The 24,348-nt window shown below is 41.7% G+C and overlaps 1 protein-coding gene and 1 long non-coding RNA gene across 3 annotated transcripts in view; one reads left to right on the top strand and one right to left on the bottom strand.

The window, feature by feature from the left end:
* Window positions 1-16,613: 16,613 nt before the first annotated feature.
* The window catches only part of PDS5B (PDS5 cohesin associated factor B), a 220,802-nt gene continuing 213,067 nt past the window's right edge, over window positions 16,614-24,348 (top strand). For both annotated transcript variants that reach the window (XM_045016151.1, XM_045016156.1), the window contains exon 1: window positions 16,614-16,742. In XM_045016151.1, coding sequence (XP_044872086.1) covers window positions 16,635-16,742 — 108 coding nt within the window. In that variant the 5' untranslated portion in view covers window positions 16,614-16,634. The remainder of the gene's footprint in view (window positions 16,743-24,348) is intronic.
* LOC123370056 lies at window positions 20,871-22,569 on the bottom strand. The gene is made up of 3 exons (XR_006579256.1): window positions 22,451-22,569; window positions 22,033-22,119; window positions 20,871-21,271 (listed from the first exon to the last, which is right to left on the bottom strand). It is a non-coding gene; the product is annotated as an uncharacterized LOC123370056 (long non-coding RNA).

The raw sequence follows: 24,348 nt of genomic DNA, 5'->3' as shown, positions 1-24,348 counted from the left end.
GGGCTGTATAAGTAGGGAATTGCCCGCAGATGGAGGGAGTGATCCTTCCCCTCTATTCGACATTGGTGAGGCCTCATCTGGAGTACTGTGTCCAGTTTTGGGCCCCACACTACAAGAAGGATGTGGATAAATTGGAGATAGTCCAGCGGAGGGCAACAAAAATGATTACGGGGCTGGAGTACATGACTTGTGAGTAGCGGCTGAGGGAACTGGGATTGTTTAGTCTGCAGAAGAGAAGAATGAGGGGGGAATTGATAGCTGCTTTCAACTACCTGAAATCCCATCCGAAATCCTACTATTCAAACCAGCCTGCACAGTGCTCAATACTACATCCAATCTTCCCTGAATATTTTAACTTTTATCCTATAATAAGAGTCAAACTACTGTACTTTTATTCAAAAGAAGTTTAGAACGGTCATGGAAACACACATTGAATCATCTCACTAAAGATGCAGGAACAACTTTCCACAAAATGATAGAGAATAATTTGTAAAGTCTAAAGATCAATGTGCACAAAAACACCAAATAAAAGACAGATGTTCAAAAAACAGAAATTCCAAATTGAAGAAACAGTGTCTGTAGTCTTGCTTTTACATTTTTCATACCCTGAGGTCTCCTCTAATAAATCTGAAGCTTGGGGCTGATTATTTTTTTTTGTCACAGATAAGTACAAATTACATCCAATATAGCTGTGTGTAAGAATGCAATCTGAATAAATTTTCAGGAAAAAGATCTTGGAGTCATCGTGGATAGTTCTCTGAAAATGTCCACGCAGTGTGCAGAGGTGGTCAAAAAAGCAAACAGGATGTTAGGAATCATTATAAAGGGGATAGAGAATAAGACTGAGAATATATTATTGCCCTTATATAAATCTATGGTACGCCCACACCTCGAATACTGTGTACAGATGTGGTCTCCTCACCTCAAAAAAGATATTCTAGCACTAGAAAAGGTTCAGAAAAGGTCAACTAAAATGATTAGGGGTTTGGAGAGGGTCCCATACGAGGAAAGATTAAAGAGGCTAGGACTCTTCAGCTTGGAAAAGAGAAGACTAAGGGGGGATATGATAGAGGTATATAAAATCATGAGTGATGATGAGAAAGTGGATAAGGAAAAGTTATTTACTTATTCCCATAATACAAGGACTAGGGGTCACCAAATGAAATTAATAGGCAGCAGGTTTAAAACAAATAAAAGGAAGTTCTTCTTCACACACCGCACAGTCAACTTGTGGAACTCCTTATCTGAGGAGGTTGTGAAGGCTAGGACTATAACAGTGTTTAAAAGGGAACTGGATAAATTCATGGTGGCTAAGTCCATAAATGGCTATTAGCCAGGATGGGTAAGAATGGTGTCCCTAGCCTCTGTTCGTCAGAGGATGGAGATGAATGGCAGGAGAGAGATCACTTGATCATTGCCTGTTAGCTTCACTCCCTCTGGGGCACCTGGCATTGGCCACTGTCGGTAGACAGATACTGGGCTAGATGGACCTTTGGTCTGACCCGGTACAGCTGTTCTTATGTTCACTGGCAACTTTCAAACCAACATTGCCTGTTTTCTAAAAGATGTGCTCTAGAAATTATTTTGGAGAGGTTCCGTGATCTGTGTTATGCAGGAGGTCAGACTAGGTAATCACAATGATCCCTTCTTGCCTTGGAATATATGAATAAATATTTTAAAACATTTAACTTACTACTAGGTCAGAAGAAAAATCTATTTAATATATTTGACTTCTCCCGGTCTTAATCTAGTATATTTAGAGTGTAGTAATTGAGCGCTTAATAAAGCGAATGAGTTGGTCAAATATCACAAAAATGTATTAACAGAAATAATTATTAATTGGTAAAATTAAACAAAACATTTGAGTTGTTTCAGGAACCATACCTGTTTCATCTTGTGACATCTATTTTTTTTTTTTTTTTACTATTTCTTCCTGAAGAAATCTGCTGCTTCCTTACACCATGATTTTTTTAAAAGTGAATCTTTTTTTTCTTTTTTCCTCTCATCTTTCTCTACATTGTGTTCTCAAGCCTTTCCTTTCCCATATTTTCTTTTATTCTCCTCCTTTAACCTTTCTACTGTAGTTATTTAAATTCTTTAGTCACTCCTGCCCTTTTCCATTCATGCAGTTTACTTATAATACTAATTTGTGTTTTCATCAGTAGTTCTCAGAGTGCTTTTTTAAAGGAGGTAGGTATCAGGCATTCAGAACTAGATAGATCAGTTGCAGGTAGATATGAAAGCTTTAGAGACCCCACCATTCAAAGGAACTGTCTTCTTCCCTCAGGTTTTTGACTGCTGTAGTGGTTGTATTTCTGCTGCTGTACCAGTTCCTCGCAGCCTTCATTTTTTAGTTCCTCCCACCCCACTGAATGGTGGTGCTAGCTTTCCTAAGTGGCAAATGAATGAAAGTGACTCCATTCTTGTCACTTTTACTGTGCCCACTGAGAACTGACAAGAGTTTAATTAGTTTTCACTTCATTGCAGCTTGTGAACCTGTTGCAGCTGCACTGGAGTGGTGCATCTGAAGACTTAAGACAGCAGTAAATCAATTACATTTGCTTTGTCTTTGGAAAGTTTTCTTTAGCCACAAGTTCTACAAAAAAGCCTGTCTCACTCCTCTAGCCGCATCCAGTCCGCCATATAAACATCTGTACTTAAGTCCTAAGACGGTGTTGCTGTAAATTAATATCTCAATAAAACAAATTAAATAATTAAACATTCTGTGGAGAGTGTGAAGGCATAAGGGCAAGAACTAGACCAAACTACATCAGCCACACCATCCGGGGCTCATTCATCTGCACATCTATCAATGTGATATATGCCATCATATGCCAGCAATGACCCTCTGTCATGTACATTGGCCAAACTGTACCATCTCTATGCAGAAGAATAAATGGACACAAATCTGAGATCAGGAATCATAACATTCAAAAACCAGTAGGAGAACACTTGAATCTCTCTCTAGTCACTCATTAACAGACCTAAAAGTGGCAATTCTTCACCAAAAAAACTTCAAAAACAGACTCCAACGTGAAGCTAGAGAACGGGAATTAATTTGCAAACTGAATACCATCAGATGAAGCCTGAATAAAGACTGGGAGTGGTTGGGTCATTAAATTTAGGTTTTGTAATTTCCCCAATACTAATTTCTCCCTACTGTTACTAACACCTTCTTGTCAACTGTCTGTAATGAGCCACTCTCTTACCACTTCAAAAGTTATTTTTCCTCCCTTGGTATCCTGTTGTTAATTGATTTATCTCGTTAGACTGATCTCACACTTGGTAAAGCAGCCCCCATCCTTTCATGTACTTATACCTGCTCCTATATTTTTCACTTATGCATCTGATAAAGTGTCTTCTAGCCCACGAAAGCTTATGCCGAAATTAATTTGTTAGTCTCTAAGGTGCCACAAGGACTCCTCGTTGTTTCAACTTTTCATAGTTCCCCTCTCCCCCATATTTTGTAATACAAGGCTAAAAGGATACAAGAGGTTTCTTGACTTAAGCAGAAACATTTAGTTGCCTGACACAGTGACTCTCAATGGATTACTGCCATTAATGACTCTTTCTGTGGTGAAGCCCACTGCTTTTCATATCACTTGTCTATGGTGAAGTGTTAATTTTGCCTTTCTGGAAAGATTCTTCAGTTCAGGAAGATCATTGATTAAGCAGATAGCAGTTTCTGTAAATACTACTTACACCAATCCTTACTGGGTATAATGCTGTCCTACAGAGAGAGGAGGATAAAACCCCTTAAGGTTTATAGTTCCTCTTCTGTTGATGCCCACTGTGGGCTGTGGATAATACTATATACCTTTACTGTTTGAACAGCAGTTCTTCAGTTGGAGCAGTGTCACATTTAAAGACGTTTTAATGAGAGGAAGGAAAATGCACTCTTTTCATCTAAATATTTTGTCTGAAACAATATCAAACATATCTATATTTACCCACTAAATCATACTGGTTCAGCTTTTGTAAAGTTTTCTGTATTGGTCTAGATCTGGGAACTTGTCTGCCAAGTTTCAACCTGGAGTGATTTGATTTTTTTTTTTTTTTTAAAGTTTCATCTTTTAGTCGGAAACTTTAAGCCAGATCAGACCTAAGCACTGTTGATCACCAGCTAAACCAAGTAGGAGTTTAACAAGACTCAAAGTAAGATTTCCTTGAAAGACTGAGTTATAAAGTTGTTTGGCTTTGGTTAATGATATTGCTTCGGACCTGAATGGTCCATCTCTCTCTCCCCCACATCTATAAAGTTGCCAAAGGGCTGTGCATTCTTTGAAGAAGAGGAAATAAAAAGAATGGGGAATCAGAGAAGGAGGGAGGAAATTTTGGATTGAGGTAGCAGAAGAGACTGGCAGAAAAATATATGGGGTTGAGAAGGAACTGGATAATAAATGTTACGGACCTGGTTGAGGTCCCCTTGCTGGACACTCACCAGGCTGCTATATTTGCATCCAAATAGCAGATCTGTGGGCTTTTAAGCTCCTCTTAGTCACTGGTAGGCTTCAGCCACTGAGGCTACAGCAACGCTGCTAGTTAGGGATGGGATTCCTGGCTTATATAGTCATATTCTGCACTAGCTTTCATCTGAGCTAGCACACTAAAAATAGTAGCGTAGCTGTGGTACAATAGGCAGCGGTGGCATGGGCTGGCTGCCCTGAGTAAAAAGCCACCTGAACTATGCAAGTATGTGCTCGGGGTGGCGAACCTGGGGTCGCTGCTTCCTGTGCTACTGCAGCTATACTACTGTTTTTAGCATGTTAGCTCAGATGAGTATGTGTGTGTCAGCTGGGAATTACGCCCCTGGCTCGTAGTGTAGACAGTCTGTCTTTGGCACCGGCCTGTCCAGCATGCTCTCTGGGCATGGACTCTGTCTGGTACCCCTTCTGGAAGTGGGAACCCAAGATCAGTGATCACCTACCAAGACATCCCAGTAGCTTAAGCACACCCTTTCCCAGAACTCCACTCTTCTGGATACTGTGGTTTATAGCAGCTTAATGTACATGTGATAGTTGAAGCAAATAGATACAGGCTTTGGAAAATAATTTCTAAAATAACTTTTCTTCACTTTAGACAGCACAAGAGATAAAGATCCATGCAAAATAAGAAACTCTCTTGTACAGCATTTCTTCCTCAGTTTCCTCATCGCTCTTGAGCGTTCTTTGGGATTTGGGTCAGTGTCCTTTCAGGGTTCCAAATCCCCTCTGTTGGAGCACACTCCTTCAGCTCAGACCTTCTCCAAAATCATCTTTGACCTCTGCAGTCTTCTTCCTTCAGTTTAATTTACATTTATTCAGATTAACTGTTGTTTGTCATGATGTTAGAAAATAATTGATGCATTTCTTACTTACTAGATTAATTTTTTACTTGTGATTTGTGTCAGATATGGATCGAAATTCAATTCACCAGAACAGCGTTTCATTTTTAATTAAATAAAACTACCTTAAATGTGCTTGCTACATAAGAAAAAAAAAAAAGTATCAAAACATGTTTTGTATTTATAACATTTATTAAAGGAAGTATTTAATAGTTAATGGAACTGATTTCTGATGACCATATCTTTCAGTGTTTTAGAACTAGTAGATCACATCCCCTTGCTCATAGTTTGCAATCATAGATTAGAAATGGAAAAAAACTTCCCTGCTTTTTTTCAGCTCCCAGTTTAACTTTGCATTAATCAGTCATTGAGTTGAAGTAGCTGAATACACTAAAATTAAGAAAATATTCTTTCTGCACCTGCAGAAGAGGCTGCTATCAAAAGCTGGTATAGCACTTCAGCAAACTCAGGTTACAGGGGATTGGCCAATGACTTCCACCTTTTCAGTGGTTTAACTTTAAAACTTGGCAGCAAACATGTATTGCTTTCTATTTTTTGTATTTAATTTAAATGATTTTAACAAGTTCTGGCCTTAACATATGCTGTCAATTACCATTTTTTTGAAGTAACTATTTAAATTTTTAATTTAAAGAAAAAAATACTGGTTTTTATCCATTCTGGTTCCCAGCCTCTTTTTTTAAAGGGCTGTACCTCAGTCTTTGTTCCTATCCTGGAGAAGTTCTACTGCTCCTTTCCTTCCCTGCAGACAAGCTAGGTTTAACTGGTTCTTTTAGGTTTCAGCCTTCTCATTTGTTTGGGCAAAATCTATTCAGGTTTAGGTTTTGATGATCTTTTACAACCATCCTATTCAGAGACAGGCACTCAGGCAGGGATATGGTGCAGATGATAAAACCTAGCTCTTGTACAGCAGTTTTCGTCAGTAGATCTTAGAGTGCGTTACAAAGGTGGTCAGGATCATTATACCCATTTTACAGATTGGGAAAGTGAGGTGCAGGGAAGGAAGTGACTTGCCCAAGGTCACCCAGTAATCATTGTCAGAGCCAGGAATTGAACCCAGGTCTCTGGTGTCTTGGTCCAGTGCTCTGTCTAGTGAGCTGACTGCCGTATAGTCATAAGGGCTTAAACATATGGAAAACGCAACCTAAAACAGAATTAATAAATTGTACATAGAGTCCTCAAATTATTACAGTAAATGAGAAAGCAAGTGATTTTATTTTTAAAGAGAGATTTATAGTTCCACATGATTTTGGGGAAGGAGAGGAGGAAGAGGACTTCTGTAGTTTCTCAGTCACCAATTCAATGAATTGTTTGGGGTAGATTGGTAAACCAAAATAAATGTGTGTAAAACCCTTTGTTTTGAACTACAATAGAATCCTGATTTTACAAAAACTGTTTTATATATGACCAGCTATATGAACCATTTTTCCTGATTTTTGGGGGGGTGGGTGTATGTGGGGATAATCACATAATGCAGGTGGTGTTGATGAAAAACAAATTGACATCCCTTCATGTTCCAGTGCCTTCAAACCTTATTGCAAAGCAATTTCCAATACTCTAAAAGACAAGACAAAAAAGATGCAGTGACCATACTGCAACTTATGCACCATATCTTTTGTAATGTTTTGTTCAATTTTATGATTTTTTTAATGTCTAAGTCCCCAATTAGTTCGTAAAATAGGGGTTCTGCTACACTCCAAATCAAATCTGAAAGTGAAATTCATCTAGCAGAAATGAAACTAAAATTTTCTCTTGGTCTAAATACTTACGTTTTCATCTGTTGGCACAATAGGTAACCACTGTGGAACCCATGTGGTCGTCTTGCAAATAGAGGTATCAGGATTTGGAGAACCCAGTCAGAGATTCAGCACCTCCTGTGTACTGTGGATTGCAGTGGCTTCCCATACCACATTGTAGAAATTGAAGCATGGCCAATGGATCTCCAGATCTACCACCTATCCCTTTTGGGGAAGATAGATGCCCCAGGGTTATCTGAAGCTCCAAGGCTGGAGTAGTAGCTGTAAAGTGCCTCCCTCTACTGATCCGTACCCTGGGTTTGAGAATTACATGCAAATCTGTGCTATGACATTCTTTCCTCCCCCATGTCTTATAGCTTCTTTTTTATGCAGCATTTGCAGTTATATGTACTACTAATCTTAATACATTTTGAACATATGTGCACAGTTATGTGCTGCAAGTACTTTGTATATTTAAGCACATCTCCCTTGTTCAAATATTGGTAAATAAGAATGCTATACAATGATGCTTAAACTTCTTTTAAATTTTTTTCTAATTATTATTTTAAGCTATTTTTGGTTCTGGATTCCACTGACAAAGTCCAAAAGATAGCGCCTTCCCTGTGCAACTTGAGTCAGAGTTGTGATCACTAAAAATCTGCCTTCTGTTGCCCTTCAGTGTGGCAGCCCCTGAGCCAGTGAAATTTATATTCAGTGCAGAACTAAGAACTAAAATCACTTGTTCACTTGAGAGTGAATATTCCCTCGACCATCAGCATGTTAACATAGGGGTTGTGAGAAAGCCCAGAGGAGATGGCAATTACCTTTCCATTCTTTAAGGGAGGAGCTTAAAACTGTTGTAATGTATGGTAAAGGTTGAGAACCACAGCCCTGAAACTTATTTTGTCAGTTTGTGTGGATAGTAGGAAAGGCATAAAGTGTTGGTCAACTGGTTGAGGACTTCATATTGGAAGCAGCACAGAAGAAATGAGTTCTGAGCTCCCTTTTTAAGGATGGAATTAGTAAAGCAGGAAGAGAGTTGAACCTTGTGCTCTAATGATTGATCTAGTGTCTGAGGTGCACCTGTCCTCAAGAGTCCAAAAAAGAGACTACTGATAGCAAAGTCTTTTAAAACTACACTGTTAAACATAACAGTGAGGTCAAGGATGATAGAATAGTCTTCAGCTACGGAGGGGATTGAAGTCACATTCGAATGGACCAGGAATGCTTCAGAGAGTGTGTTGGAGTGATTAAGCTTTTTCCCAGCATTTGTCGAAGCAGGGTAGTTTATGGTAGGCTTGGCAAGCTGGTCAATTGATCTGTCAAATAATGTCAGGTGAGTTGATCACCTATTTGTCCACAGTCAGATATTCCAGAAAAAATACCTTGATGTAGGCAGCTGCTCACCTTTGAATTACATGTCATTTTTTTTGTTAGTTTCATTTAATTGTTTCACATTTTTTTGAGTTAAAATAACTCAGCTAAAAATTTGTTTTTGTAATTAGTTGTCAGTATCTAAGGGTAAGCCTATTGGAGACCATAAAGTCTTACTCTTTTTTGTTACTGTTACTGTTCTAATAAATGAATGCTTTAAAATATTTGACAGTTTTTGACATTATTTGATGGTATATGACCAGTCAGTTGACCAGTCATTTTTGGATTAGTCAAATGCCCAACCCTAATGTATGGCCATTTTTCTTAAAACTTTTCTTCTAAACTGTATCTGCCATCTCCCTAAGCAGGGCTGGCACCAGCAAAGGAAGCAGGTGCCTGGGCCAGCCAATAGAAAGGGACGGCAGTGCGTCTGTCAGGGCTGCACGTCTGGTTCGGTGGCGGCAGCTCAATCGGCTCACTCCGGATCGGTGGCAATTCGGCGGCGAGTCCTTCACTAGCCATCTTCCTCTTCGGTGGCACTTTGGCGGCAGCTCAATCGGGTTGTTTGTTGTTTGTTTGTTTTTTTTTTTGTTTGTTTTTTGCCGCTTGGGGCGGCAAAAAAACTGGAGCTGACACTGTCCCTAAGAGTGCTTGCTTTGAAGAGGGAAGACTTCCATGGCATATGCTATTGACTTATGGACAGCAGAGAACATTTGGCAAGAGTCTTGTCTACTGCATGCCCTGTTTTGTTTGAGCAATCTGTGTTGTAAAGATGAAGTGTAAGTGTTATAAAGAAGGTTGTATGTGCTTCATATCGGAAATTCATTGCAAGTAATTTACTATTAAGTGAAGAACATGAACTAGGTACCTTTTTAGAGTGCTAAATCCGGGTTTGCATGAGGCAGTGAGAGCAGCACATTAGAGCGCTTTACAAATCATATCCCTTTGTAGACAAGCCCTTAAAATTACTCTCCTTTATAAATCTCTAAAATGTTTAGCGGTAATCATACCGTGCGTTATAAACATCTTAAGTGAAATAGTTGTAAAAATACAGGGTTTTTTTTTAATTGGGTGAATTTTTTGTATTGGTAGTTTTTGAATTTGGGATTTTAAATAATACGTGATTTAAAGTCAGTCAACAGAAATAGAAAGATAAACTTGCATGAAATATAAAATTGATCATTGTTATTTTGAAGTTTCAGAGTTTCCTTTAACTCTTGGGAAAGTTTCATACAAGAATAGCAGAAGGGAGGAGAGCTTCATTTGTCTTCAGGGTTTATATTACAGTGAAATATGTACTGAATCTTTGAAAAAGTGCTCTCATTAGTTGGCTTCATATATATTGGGAGATGTTCCTATTTTTAATATTGCCACATTATCAATCACAATTGAAGCACCATGTGATGGGTCTGTCTTAAACTTACTAAAGTGAAGAATGTTGAGCCATGTAAATTGCCATCCAAACAGAAATAATAAACTGCATCTCACTGAATTGTGTTTTAAGACCTGTCTGTAGGGCATGGATCACTGACTTGAGATACAGTAATGGTACTTACTAATCCATTAAATCTATCATGTCAGTATTTAGTAATGTGACCCATAGTCCGTGCTTTATTTACACTTAAGCACACAGCAGAATCGGTGTTCTATACTCTTACATGTGTAAGAGCAAGGAACAATATTCTAAAAATCTTCATAAAAATAGTGTATGTGTAAGGCACCTTTTACCTTTTGGTAACTTGGCTATTTTAAAATGGCCATGTGGGTTTTATAACATAATTCGATGACTCTCTGGTCTTTGTAATTATTTACAGAACCATTAACTTTCAAATTACCAATTTTGAATCTGTCCTAGGTTGGCAGTGACGGTCATTACTACCTGATGTTTCTGCTAATGGTAATGAGTTGTATTCAATCCAGCCCCCTGTGGATAACCATAAGTTTGCATTAAATGTGGTTTTAAATGTAATTTTCTTCACACAGAAGTAGAAGTAGAGTGAAATGCTATGACACTTGCATGTATGCCATTTGGACCAATTCATAATTTTAGCTTTCAAAGAAAACTGTTATAAGTATTACTAAAGTGTTCATCACCAGGGATCGAACTTTTTCATATCAAGTAGCCACAATGATACAGTCTGCTAGTTTAAGTGAAAAATACCTGCTCTGCTGCACTTTTGCAATGTAAAGGAATAAAACAATTGTGTACTTTGTACTGTATTTAATTGTATCAGTGTTAATCACCTTCTGTTTAATAAACTAAAAATGTAGCTTACACTCTCTCTCCTTGCTTTTCACGTTTTCTATCCTCTCTGGCTTAACTCCACTTTTATCTTCATATTATCATTGTTCTGGATGTGTTCCCTCTCTTCATTCTTTATAATTCCCTTCTCTTTTCCTACACTGTTGTTTTTTTCTCATTTTCCTCTGTTTACTGTCTCTCCCATTTCTTCCCCCAAAATCTGTACCATACTTTAAAAAAATAAATAATATTATTTCAGTCTCTTCTTCTCTTGGGTACTTCACCTACCTATACCTACCAATTTTCTCTCATATACCCACAGGCTCACATCTGATTCCCTATATCCTCCAATTTAAAACAGCAAGGACTCTGTGCTACCTGCCTTTGACTTGCATGGGAAGAGACGCAGCATCTGGACCCTCTCCCCATCTTCCACCCTCTCCGTAACATAATTCATATCTAAATTGATGTTGAATTTGCCAGGGCTGACTTTGCTGTCTTGAGCGTTTAGGTCCTATGATAGTGTCCCCTGAATAGATAATCACATCAGCCACACCATCAGAGGCTCGTTCACCTCCACATCTGCCAATGTAATATATGCCATCATGTGCCAGCAATGCCCCTCTGCCATGTACATTGGCCAAACTGGGCAGTTTCTATGGGGGGGAAGGGATAACTCAGTGGTTTGAGCATTGGCCTGCTAAACCCAGGGTTGTGAGTTCAATCCTTGAGGGGGCCATTTAGGGATTGGGGCAAAAATGTGTCTGGGGATTGGGCCTGCTTTGAGCAGGGGGTTGGACTAGATGATCTTCTGAGATCCCTTCCAACTCTGATATTCTATGCAAAAGAATAAATGGACACAAATCAGACATCAAGAATGAGAACACTTCAGCCTCCCTGGTCACTCAATTACAGACCTAAAAGTGGTAATTCTTCAACAAAAAGCCTTCAAAAACAGACTCCAATGAGAAACTGCAGAACTGGAATTAATTTGCAAACTGGACACCATTAAATTAGGCTTGAATAAGGACTGGGAGTGGATGGGTCATTACACAAAGTAAAAACTATTTTCCCCATGCTAATTTCCCCCCTACTGTTACTCACACCTTCTTATCAACTGTTTGAAATGGGTCATCCTGATCCTCACTACAAAAGTTTTTTTTTCTCCTGCTAATAGTCCACTTTAACTGATTAGTCGGTTAGAGTTGGTATGGCAACACCCATTTTTTCTCTGTGTGTGTGTGTGTGTGTGTGTGTGTGTGTGTGTGTGTGTGTGTGTGTAAAAAATCTTCCTACTGTATTTTCCGCTGCATGCATCTGATGAAGTGGACTTTAGCCAATGAAAGCTTATGCCCAAATAAATTTGTTAGTCTCTAAGGTGCCACAAGTACTCCTCATTCTTTTAATTTACCATGTAGATGATGAATTTTCTAGGCTAGTTTAAGAGCTCATGAACTTGAAAAAAATGGAACCTATCCCAAGTTTCTGACACATGTAAAAGTATGCCATACTTAGAATTGTATTTTTAATCTAGGATTATAGGGTAGGTGATTTGAGGGAAGATATATGAAGATATACACCTAAGTCATGGCTGAACCATTGTTTTTTTTTCCATATTTATTTTTTAAAAAATCAATAGGAGTATATCTTGTGCTATGGGTGCATATCCTATTTTAATTTTTGAAAGCCCAATTCACTGGTATACTCTGGCTGTTTTACGCCATTAGAGTTTAGAGCTGCTTTGTATCAGCAGAGCAGTGGAAATCAGCCAGGATGGATACCCTATGTTCCCCTTTCATCTATCCTCCACATTCCCCATAAGTCCACACATGTTGCTTGTTTTACCTCCCTCCTGGCCTCCTATTGAGTGGTAGTCTTTGGCCATTTGCTTTTTCATATCTGGAAATGTATCCGTCAGGAGGTTCTGATGTATAAAATCTTCTCTCAGAGAAACTCGCAAAAATTTGCTCTTCAAAAATGTCGTCTGTCTTCATTGTTTTCAGTGGGACTGAAGCTTTGGGGCACGTCTTCACCGGCAGCGCTTTAACTTGGCTTGTGTAGGGAGAGAGATCTCTCAGCGCTCTTAAAAAAAAAAAAAAAAAAAAAAAAGCCACCTCCATGAGGGAATAGCTACAAGTGCTGGTGCAGTGTCTACACTGTCACTTTACAGCACTGAAGCTTGCAGCGCTCAGGGATGTGTCCCCACACCCCCCACACCCCTGAACGAGAGAGTTGCAACGCTGTAAAGTGCCAGTGTAGTCAAGCCCTTAGACTGTACTCTGTGTGGTGCAGGTGAATGAAGGGAATGGCCATCGTTGTTTATAGTAGCCTAGCCTGTGGCCTCATTCCCATTTAGATAAATAGCAGCCAATGTCAGCCATGAAAGAGGGTAGTCTGTCGTAGAATTCTCTGGTGTAGAACAATATTCTTTAGCCTCTACTAAAGAAGAAACTTCTGTTATGAAGAACGGCAAAAAAAAAAACCAACCAAAAAAATACCGGTAACACTAAAACAATTAATATGTAGCCTATGATTACAAAGTTTCAGCGAATTTTAACTATATGGGAAGTTAAAATGTCCAACACTGACCCATTTTAAAATTTATCTTAATTCATCAGCTAACATTTACTTATACATTCTAAAAAATTCAAAAATGCTGTAATTTTGGGGAGGACACACTGTTTGTTTCATTGTGTGTGTGTGAGAATCTCTGCTTAGGTGAAAAACTCAGCCTTAACTGTGGAATCCTGACTAACACCTCTGTAAGACCCATACACAAATATCCACCAAACGCCTCCAACTCTTAGCTTATTCTCTTCTCAAGACTGAGGGGTCTTGTGTGTGTGTGTGTGTGTGTGTGTGGAGGAGGAGGTGAGCTTTTCTGTGTGCCAAGAAAGTTAACATCTGGGGTCTGTGGAACCAATGGTGGTGAGAGCAAATTCCAATGTCAAGGACCCCAATGGTGAATACCTTTCAGCAGCTCATTCTCACTTTATATCGAGGGGGCTCCAATATGAATGCTTCTTTTGATCTCAGGGGTGACAGCATGGCCTGGGGAAAGAGGTGAGCTCTTGCGTAACCTGGTTCCAGACAATAGAAAATTTTTGGCCGCTTATGAAGGCCTTACAGTCAACTCCACAGCCTTTTTCCACACTTAATGCATTAACTTTTGAATGCTGCATCCCATAATTCCAACATTCCATGAAATGTACTAGGCATCAGTGGCCACTGACCAAAACCCTTTTGATCTTGGGAAAACAAAGGAGAAAAATGCAGGACCGATGGAGCCCCTTCCATCTGATTAACACAGCCATAGTGACGTCAAGCACCTCTACAATTATCTATAGATCAAACAGTTGGTTGATGGCATCCATTAATGCTTTCTGCATAACAGTATCCTTGCTTATCCTGCCAATAGAGTTAACATATTGACTTTCTGAATGACATAACAGCCAGACAGAAGAATAATTGGGAGCTGGGGGGGGAAGAGAATAAGAGGGGGGATGGGAGTGTGCACACAGCTTCTGGCAAGGGGGGAGAGGGAGAGAATGAGGGACACTAGAATGGAAGGGGGACACTGGTATGGAATGAGCTTGTACAGATCCTCTGTCATGGGAGGAGAGAGAATGAGGGACCTTGGAGTTGGGGGACACAGAACCCCTGGTGGGGTGGAGATAGGGGAACCCTTGTATGAGGAGAAAGGGGAAAATAGATATTCACATAGACCACTTGTCAGTGGTGGTGGGGAGAATGGTTATCCTTTAGACGATTCTGCTCATACATCTCCAGCTTTCAGTAGGTGCTACTCAGGTCTCTGTCCTTGTCCTCTTTTCTTCTTCCTCTATACCCTCTCTGGATAATCTGATATGCAGACACAAATTCAGCTACCATTTCTATGCTGATGACTCACAGATCTACCTCTCTACTCCATACCTGTCTCCTTCTGTCCAGACTGAAATCTCAGCCTCTTTCACTGATGGCTCCTTATAAATGTCTTGCTGTCAGCTCCAACTAAACATGACTAAAAACAGAGCTCCCAATCTTCCCCCTCAAGCCCTCCCTACTACCTCTTTTTTTGATCACTGAGGACAACATCACAATCCTGCCTGTCACTCAGGTCTGTAATCTGGCCCTCATCTTTTACGTGGACCTCTCTCTAGGTCCTCATATCCAGGCTATGTTTAAATGTTGCTGATTCTTCCTGCATAATATCTTTAAGATATGGCCCTTCTTACCCATCCACACATTAAAACTTGACGACACTTTCATCTTACATTTTGATTACTGCAATATACTTGTCTTGGAGTTTGGCAGTCTTCCGTGCTCATAATTATTCAGAGTGCCGCTGCAAAGATAATTTCCCTAGCCCATTGCTTTGACCTTGTCATGCCTCTCTTTGCAACCCTCCAGTGGCTCCCCCTTGTTTATTACATCAAGTATAAGATGCTTATCTTCACTTTCAGGTCCCTTCCCCACCCTACCTATCATCTCTCATTTGCATCAAGCTGTTGATGCCTGCCTCCGGTTCCCCCATGATGTTAGTCTCCATTGCCCACTTGTTAAATTTTCAAACAAGCATCTTTTTTTTTTTTCCCTCCCATGCTGCCTCTCACACTGGGGAGGTAGTCCCTGTAAACATCCACTATCTCATTCTCCTTGAAATCCCTCCTCAAAACTCCTCAGCTATGATGTCTACAAAAATCTTGAGGATGGTTGGGCTGCCGATGTGCTGTGACCACTGCCTGTAACACATGTCTCATTGTTTCCTTAAACTCCTCCTGTTGTCTCTTGCATGTGCTTAGATTGTAAACTCCTTGGGGCAGGGATTTTTTTGTTCAGTGTTTGTACAGCAGCTAACACAGTGGGGTTCTGGTCCATGAGTAAAGCTTTTATGGGCTGTGGCAATACAAATAATAAAGATGAGCATCACCTCCCTCCAGATATTAAAGATTGTAAAAGTCTGCTAATGTGTAGCCCCTCTCCTGTTTTCCCTAGGCTGCTTATAGGTGGTTTCCTGGAAGTGCTACTGGAGTGTTCTAGTCAACATGTTCCTGGGGGCTAAATGGGAACCTTGGGCCTGTTGCCTGAAAGTTTGGAGCAGGGGCATGGGAGAAAGCTCCCAATAGGCCTGCTCCTCTTCCCTTCTCCTGCCGTTGCTACTACCTATGCTCCTGCTACATTTCAGTTTTTCCACATCTCTTCTAGGATGGGAGAAGGAGATTATTACATATCAGTGGCAAATTAAAAGTAAAATTTTCAAGAAGTACCTAAGTGAGTTAGTCTCCTAAATCACTTGAGCGCTTGGAAAAATTTTACCCAACATCTTTAACTAGTTTACTTCTGTTTTTCTGACTGTTTCTTTAGTTCCTTTTAAGAGAGCTCTACTATGAGAGCCTAGAAGCCCATAGGATCTAGGGAGCATGTTATTGTTTTGATTTATCAAGTTGTCAGCATGGTAACTAAAGGCAGCATTATCTGCACCTTAAGTATAATGGTCAAATTATAAGTAAGTATGAGAGATTGTTATATTGCTGTTTATGTTCTACTTCTGGAGGTCCTGTTCAGTTAGAATGTCTTGGTGGCTTAAAGAAAACAGTTGCTCTTGGGTTCCTTTCTTTAGGGTGCCATTATGTGAGAAGAAACCTTAGAGTCTGTATAGTCACACAGTTGATTACTGAAAGACAAACAAGGCCAACTTTACCCTCAATAATAAGGTTATCGCTCCTATTGGCTTCAGTTGGACTTGCAAGTGTTTATTTGAAGGGTAAATTTAGGGCCCTTCATATTTATCTCACTACCTATAAAATAATATCCCAGTGGGACAGATGGCTTATGTATTCACCCTGTCTATTGTATTGCAAGTTATATCAAGATAGATTAAAAAACTATTTGTGAAAGTACTAACTAATTTTCTCTTTACAGGTTTTAAAACAGTGAAATCATGGCTCATTCAAAGACACGAGCCAATGATGGAAAAATTACGTATCCTCCAGGAGTCAAAGAAATCTCTGATAAAATATCTAAAGAAGAGATGGTGAGGCGATTAAAGGTTAGTAAACAGCCTGCTAAGTTTGGAGGTTCATTTGGGGTATCTTGAAATTACTTTCAATATGAAATGTGACTTTGCGTAATATATATTATACGTATTAAATTTGTGGTTTTTTACTCGTGTTAACTCTCGGAATAACTATTGGCTGCTTTCTGTTTTTGTGTATTTCCACTGCCTCAGACTAGTCCATCCAAAAATATTTGAATAAAATTGGAAGCACAAAGTGGCAATGAATAGTGGAAATAAATGACGTATTATGATTTCTATGACATACTATTTAAAATAATTATTTCTTCTTTAAAAACAAGGCTATGTATATGGAAGGATCTCCTTAAATAGAATTGCCCTGGGCGAGTGTGTGAGATCTTTATGGGAGAAGTATGGATGAAATCTTTTTCTGTCACTTTCAGTATCCCTTTCACATACCTCAGGAGGGTGGTGGTGCCAGGTGCTTTATTCTGGAAAGAGGTGTGATTGCTTTTTAAAAATAATTTGCCTTCTCCTGTAGGTTCTCTGTGCTCTATTAGGAATCTGTGGTTGATATATTTCCACTATAGTGGTGCTGAGGTGTCACATAGAGCAGAGCCAGTCCAGAACTAGTATGTTAAATTTTTTGATCAGCACATGGAAATGCATTAAAATTTTTATTTGATACCTTTTCTCCTGTTTTTTTTTATTTTGAATTTCTCTTTAGAACGGTTGTGTTGTGGTTCATTTTCATATAAAATCTAGAAAGAGAGAGAGAAATAAGATGTCCCTTTTGATTAGCTTGATTGCTGCCCTTGCAGTAGGAGGCTGTCTGATATCTCATGAAAATGTTGTAGGGTTAATCCCAGTTGTTAGTTGCTATATTCTAGTGCACTGTCTTAATGTGGCTGAGGACAGCAGATTGCAAGTAAGAGATAATTACTTCCTAAGTACTTCTGTTTGTGCCAGGCTGCAATGTGAGAATTATTAGTTGAGGTTAAAGTCTTGAATAACATGTTTAAATTGGACCATTTGACATGTTTGGATATGAAAACCTTTCTGAACAAGATGAGTAGATATTATGGAACTAGGGAAACCACATGGAGATGTAATTCTTTTCCAAGTGCAAAGCTCCACAAAGTTTCCCCTGCCCATAATGATACGACAAAGTTGGTGGATCAGCATCAGGAGTTCCTAGATAAAGATAGTTGAAATTTTTGAAGAACAGGGGATTTAGAAATGGTTTCCATTAAAATTTGTTACCAAAAACTCTAGATTGCTCTGAAAATCTCAACCAGATGTTTCTAAGATGTTTCAACTTGTATCACATAAAACCATATGGGCAACAGTTTCTTGGGTGGCTACAACTCTAAGTTGTAATAATGCTCTTGAGTTTTAGAATTAGAACAAATATTTCAGTAGCATTTCTAACATGGGAAGGAAAATGTCATTCCAGTTCGAGGTTACTCCAGGCGTTAAAGATCTGTCAGTAGCAGATGTTGCCCTTAAACCAGGCATTGGAGATACAGTAGTAGAAACTGGGGTGCAGGCACCAGTGTGTGCTGGATTGATTTCCAGAATCATTTTTATAGTGGCAAGAGCTAAGGGTAAATTCGTATCAATTTGTTTTAAATAAAACATTTGCTTTGACTAAGGCAGCAGAATGGTTAACTGACTGCACCTTGAGTTCTTTGTCAGTGTCTTGGAGGTATGATGGCAAATGACATCCAAAAAACAAGTTAGTCCAATCTATAGAAGGAAAATATGGTATTGAAAACTCATTTCATTAGAATGCCATTTGATGGAGATCTGCTGTTAGAAAAGGTTCTCAAGAGACTTTGCTACACAGTAAATCTTATGGCAGACAGGTACATGCTTCTATATTGCAGTTGAATTTTTATAGACTGCTGACAGGTATCAGATTTTCAAGATCAGGAACCTGAGTAATGAGTAGTCCCTTTTCAGGTTCCAAATACGGAGCATTTAGTTCAGTTCCTGTTTTTCTAACATTTTTCTTGATATGCACATCCATACATAGGATCCTTCAGAGTCTTTCATGAGTTGGGAAGAGTTTTCCTTTATTCTTTAAAAGTACAGTTTACCCTCGCTATAACAAACCCCTCTGGATCCAAGCCATTTATTTGTTATAGCCAGGTATTTGCATAACAGAGATCTGCAGAGGGTTTTTTTTTTTTGGGGGGGGTGGGTGGGGGGTGGTTACAGCCCAAGGTTCATTATTGTGAAAGGCGTTATAGCATGGGTGTACTGCATACATCTAATGTATCCTTCAGAATTCAAGATGACTTTATACAGTCAAAGTTGTTTGGAGTCTCCTGTATCCAAGAATCTTAGTGCAGTATAACATTAGGAAAAAATTAGGGTTATCTCCCCTTCAGATCTGAACAGTGTCTCTTCATCCATGGGGGAGGGATAGCTCAGTGGTTTGAGCGTTGGCCTGCTAAACCCAGGGTTGTGAATTCAATCTTGGATTTAGGATTGAAGTGAGGGGCCACTTAGGGATCTGGGTCAAAATCAGTACTTTGATCCTGCTAGTGAAGGTAGGCTGCTGGACTCAATGACCTTTCAGGGTCCCTTACAGCTCTGTGAGATAGGTATATCTCCATATATTATTAGCCATCTTGAAGCTTTAAGGGCAGTGTCATGGGGTCCACTCACGGCACGTGGCGCTGCCTCCTGGTGGCTCTGGGAATTAGCTCTTGCCAGGCTCTGCTCTCATCTGGTGGTGTCTCTACCTGTCGTCATGCCCTGCAGCCCCTCTCACTCCAGGAACTGCAGCCTCCTGTCTGTGGCTCTTGAGAGTGGCAGGGGAGCCCGGCTTCTCTTATGCAACTTCGGGCAATGAGGGCCCTATTGGCCAAAGAAAAAGCAGGCCAACCGCACGGCAGATACTGCACCAGGGTCCAGACTTGGCTAAGGCCCCAACACCTAAGGGCAAGCCGATCTTGGGACCGCCCCACAGGGCAGTGGAGCATCCTTGGTCCCTGGACCGCAGGCGGAGATCCTCATCTCTGTGGTCTAGGACCCCCGCACCTCATCTTCAGTCAGAAGACCCAGGTCCCTGACACTGTGCTCTTCCCCTACAAGACATGGGACACTGGAGTTGAGGCACTGGTCTCTGTGCCACCAGTACAGGCGAGCTTCCTGGCAAAGATTGTCACGGCCTAGGTCACCTTTGCCGAAACTCTCCCAGATGTTGGTCTCCACCTGGGCAGGATCGCTCCCTGTCATGGCACCGGTCTCCATCTTCCTGGTACTGCTCGTTGGGCAGGCACCAATCCTTGCTGGTTGCCGACCAAGGTAAGTTGGCAAACTCAGGCCTCGACGGCTCTGCCCTGGATGCTGGAATGGCAATGATTGGAATTGGATCGGGACCAGATGGTGGTATCTGCAACTCTGGCGTGGCAGCAGGGACAGTGGCCTGCTCAGTGGCCATACTGGAACTTGTGGGGTGTGCCTGTAATACCAGTCCCATATTCCCACCAGTCCTCCCTGGCTGTCTCAGACAAACTGCCCTCGGCATTGCCGGCACTAGAGTCGGAACATGGTACCGAATCAGACGCGGGGGCAGTGCCTTGGACTCCAGCACCTAAGGAGCCATCCCCAGAGAAGGAAGGGGAACCTGCCCCTCCCCTGGCGGGGCAGTCATTGTTGTCATCTCCAGACAAAGCAGTGGCAGGTCCCTCCCACACGGGCAGTCCCCTGATGACTTCAAGGAGAACACCAGGCTCTCCTTAAAAGGGTGGCTACCAACTTGAACTTAAAAATTGAGGAGGCCGCAGAGGAAACTGATGACCTCTTTAATGTTATATCCTCCGCCACCCCAGCCCGAGTTGCACTATCTGTCTACTCAGGGTTCCTTAAGATTGCCAAATGGCTGTGACAGACCCTCTCTTCCATTCCACCTTCATCTAAGATGTCAGAAAAGAAGTATTATGTCCCTGTAAAAGGGTTTGAATAGCTGTATACACACTCTCCAGCAGCATCACTGGTCATGTCCGCTGTTAATGAAAGGGGCAGGCAGGGCCAGGTCAGTGGCATGCTGAAAAACAAAGACACCAAGAGACTGGACTTATTTGGCAGGATGATTTATTCAACGGCCAGCCTGCAATTTCGGGTGTCTAACCACCAGGCCCTGTTAAACAAGTACAGTTTTAACCTGCGGGACTCCCTTAATGAATTCAGGAGCAGCCCAGGAGTTCGCTGCTCTAGTCAATGAAGGCACAATTGTGGCAAGGGGGGCCCTCCAGATGGCCTGGGACACTACTGATTCAGCGGCCACTGTGGTCGCCTCTGCACTGGCCATGAGGCGCAGCTCCTATTTGCAGTCCTCTGGGCTGTCCCAGGAGATTAAGTCCATTATTCAGGACCTCCCATTTGAGGGGGTGGGGCTCTTCTCTGAGCTCATGGACTTGAGTCCACGGCCTTAAAGACTCCTGTGCCAGTCTCTGCTGCTTGGGCCTCCATACTCCTCAATAGGCCAGGAAGCCGTTCCGCCCTCCGCCTCCACAGTCTGGGTCCTGGGGGACTCTTCGGCTGAGCACCTACAGGAGAAAGATCTCTTGTTTCTATCCTAAGCGGTGACACCCATGATCTTCCTGTTAGTCTGCTCAGCCTGGCCTTTCCAGGAACCAAAGAGACCAGAAGCAGACATTTTGAGGGTGCGCTCGAGGACAATGCCCCAGTCACTTCCCAGGATCCACCCTCCCCCTCTTTCCTGGGCCGCCTCCGCCTCTTCCTATTGGCCTGGTCTTGACTAACTTTGGACCATTGGGTGCTCGAAGTAATATCCTCAGGTTACATCTGGCTGTTTGTGGCCGACCCTCCGCCCCACCCTTCTTCTCCATCCCTCTTTAGGGACCCTTCTCATGAGCAATTCCTTGTCTAAGAGGCAGAGAACCTCCTGCATCTGGGAGCAGTGGAGGAAGTCCCTTGGGATGTGAAAGGAAAGGGGTTCTACTCCTGCCACTTTCTAATCCTGAAAGCAAAAGGGGACCTCAGACCCATTTTGGACCTGAATTGCTTCAATAAGTCTCTCAAGTAGTTGAAGTTTCACATGGTCTCCCTTACCCTCCCATCATTCCCTCCCTGGATCCGAGAGACTGGTACGCCACCTTCCACTTGAAAGACACACATTTCCATTTTCGCAGAGCACAGGCGCTTCCTTTGTTTTATGCTGGGCCAGTGCCGTTTCCAGTTCACAGCAATGCCATTCGGTCTCGCTTCGTCCCCAAGAATGTTCATAAAGTGCATAGCACAAGGGGACGCTTACCTGAGGTGCCACGGTGTTCAAATTTACCCATACCTTGATGACTGGCTAATAAAGGGCCAGTCCCGGGATCATCTGTGGCAGCATCTCGATATGGTTTGTTCCACCTGTCACGACCTGGGGCTGTTAATAAATGAGGAAGTTGACTTTAATTCTAGTAAAATGCATAGAGTTCATTGGAGCAGTCATTGACTCTGCTCAAGCCAGAGCCTTCCTCCCTGAGGTTCGGTTCCAAGTCATGGCAGACCTCATCTTTTGCATGCGAGTCCACCCTCTTACTGCTCACACGTGCCTGCAATTATTGGGCCACATGGGCGGCCTGTACTTATATGGTCTGGCATGCGTGGCTCCGCAACAGACCCCGGCAGGTCTGGCTGGCGTCGGTCTATGTCCCCAACAGACACAGATTGGAGCAGGAGGTCAAGGTCCCGAACCATGTACTGTCATCACTCACCTCGTGGCAGAGTCCTGCATTGAGGTTGGAGGGAGTTCCCTTTGCAGCTCCATCCCCGTCAGTGACCCTCAATGTCCGATGCCTTGGACCTAGGGTGGGGAGCCCACCTTGGTGATCTCAGCACGCAAGGTCATTGATCGAGTCACAATCGTTCCCTAAACGTTGTCAGGAAGCTCAGAATGGTTTGCCTGGCCTGCCAAGCCTTCCTACCTCACATAAAAAAGAGGGTGGTCCAGGTCCTGACAGACACTACAGCGGCTATGTTCTATATCAACAAGCAGGGTGGAGCCAGATTGTCTGCCCTTTGCCGCGAAGCCCTCAGACTCTGGGACTTCTGTCTCCAACACGACATCTGTCTCTTAGCCAGGCACCTCCCCTAGCCAGGAACGCTTTGGCAGATCACCTCAACAGGGACCATCTTGTCTCACCACTAATGGTCTCTCCATCCAGAAGTGGTCACCTTCATCCTCCAGAGGTGGGAGACTCCCCAGGTGGACCTGTTTGCGTCCAGTCAGAACAGGACATGCTCTGTTTTCTTCTTGATTTGGGGGATCGACGGGCTCCTTTTATGCTCCTGTGGTCTGGGGCTCTGTCGTACGCCTTCTCCCCCCAGTGCCATTGATTCACAGGGTTCTCATGAAGATCAAGCAGGACAGGGTGAAGGGGATCCTCGTAGTGATGGCTTGGCTGCGCCAGCACTGGTTCTGTATGCGTCTGAACCTCTCGGGTGGCTGCTCCAGTGCAGCTACCACTCAGGCCGGATCTGGCAGTCTTCTGCATCTGAACCTGGAGGCACTGCACCTGACTTCTTGGCTGCTGCATGGTTAAGTGCGGAGGAGCAGGAGTGCTCGGCTGCTGTGTGATTCTAATCTTCTGTTTCTAATGTGGCTTGAAGTTTAACATCTCTGAAGGTCCTTCAAACATGCAGGAGAATTGCCATAAATGAGCTTGGTTTGGTATCTGGCCAGCCAGAAGAGACTTCTGATTTTGCCATGTCTAAAAATATTATAATAAAATATCATTGTTGTTTTGAAGTATTTTATCAGGAAGTGCAAAGTGAGCCACTTAACAAGTAATCTTCTATCTCTTAAAGCCTTAATCTTGTAGCACTCAAATCAATGGGAATTTTGCCACTAACTTCAGTGGGTGAAGGATTGAGCGTTAATTGCCATTTTGCTACATCCAATGGCAGTTGCACTAATTAAAATAGTTACACCTCTGGGATTCAAATAAGAAATTCTTATATAATGACTTAGATTCTTTAGTTTAAAAATAGCCCATAAAGTAAATTGTATCATATGGAAAGTGGGTATTGGAATTTCATGCTAAATAATCAAAGGGCCAAACATAATAAATCTTTTTATCCCCTTCAAACAAGCATTTTATTTAAATTGCGCTAGTGACTGAATGTCATCTTCAACATATTTTACTGGCTATTAGTTTTTCTTTCTGTCGGTCTGTGTTGTCCATTTAGACTGGGCATGGATCATTTTTACTCTGTGGTTATACAGGACTTGGCCCAGTTGGGCCCTGATTTTGATTGGGATTGCTTAGTGCTACTGTAATAAAAATAGCATTAATTTGCGTAAAATCCTGGGTTAATGTATGATTGCATTGAAACCCAGTGCACTCTGCTTTGGTTGGTGGGTTGTCCTGGTGAGAAGCTTGTTTCAGCCTTTGTTTTAGAGGACAGAAACTTAAAATAGCAAAAGGAAAATAAAGGGGAGGGATGGAAGATTCAGATTGGGGTTTGTCAGCTTTTAGAGTGACAGTGTTTTAAGCAGATATTTTAAGCTTCCTAATAAAAGTTGACTGCTTTTGCTTTCTGGGTTTACCTGTGCATGGCTAATGCAAAGGTAAACACAGTCTCTTATCTCAGTCGAATAAGTGAATTGTCT

The sequence above is a fragment of the Mauremys mutica genome, chromosome 1 (genome assembly GCF_020497125.1).
Source record: "Mauremys mutica isolate MM-2020 ecotype Southern chromosome 1, ASM2049712v1, whole genome shotgun sequence".
Classification (NCBI taxonomy): domain Eukaryota; kingdom Metazoa; phylum Chordata; order Testudines; family Geoemydidae; genus Mauremys; species Mauremys mutica.
Note: the sequence above shows the minus strand (reverse complement) of the source record. Positions and strands in the feature narration are given on the sequence as shown.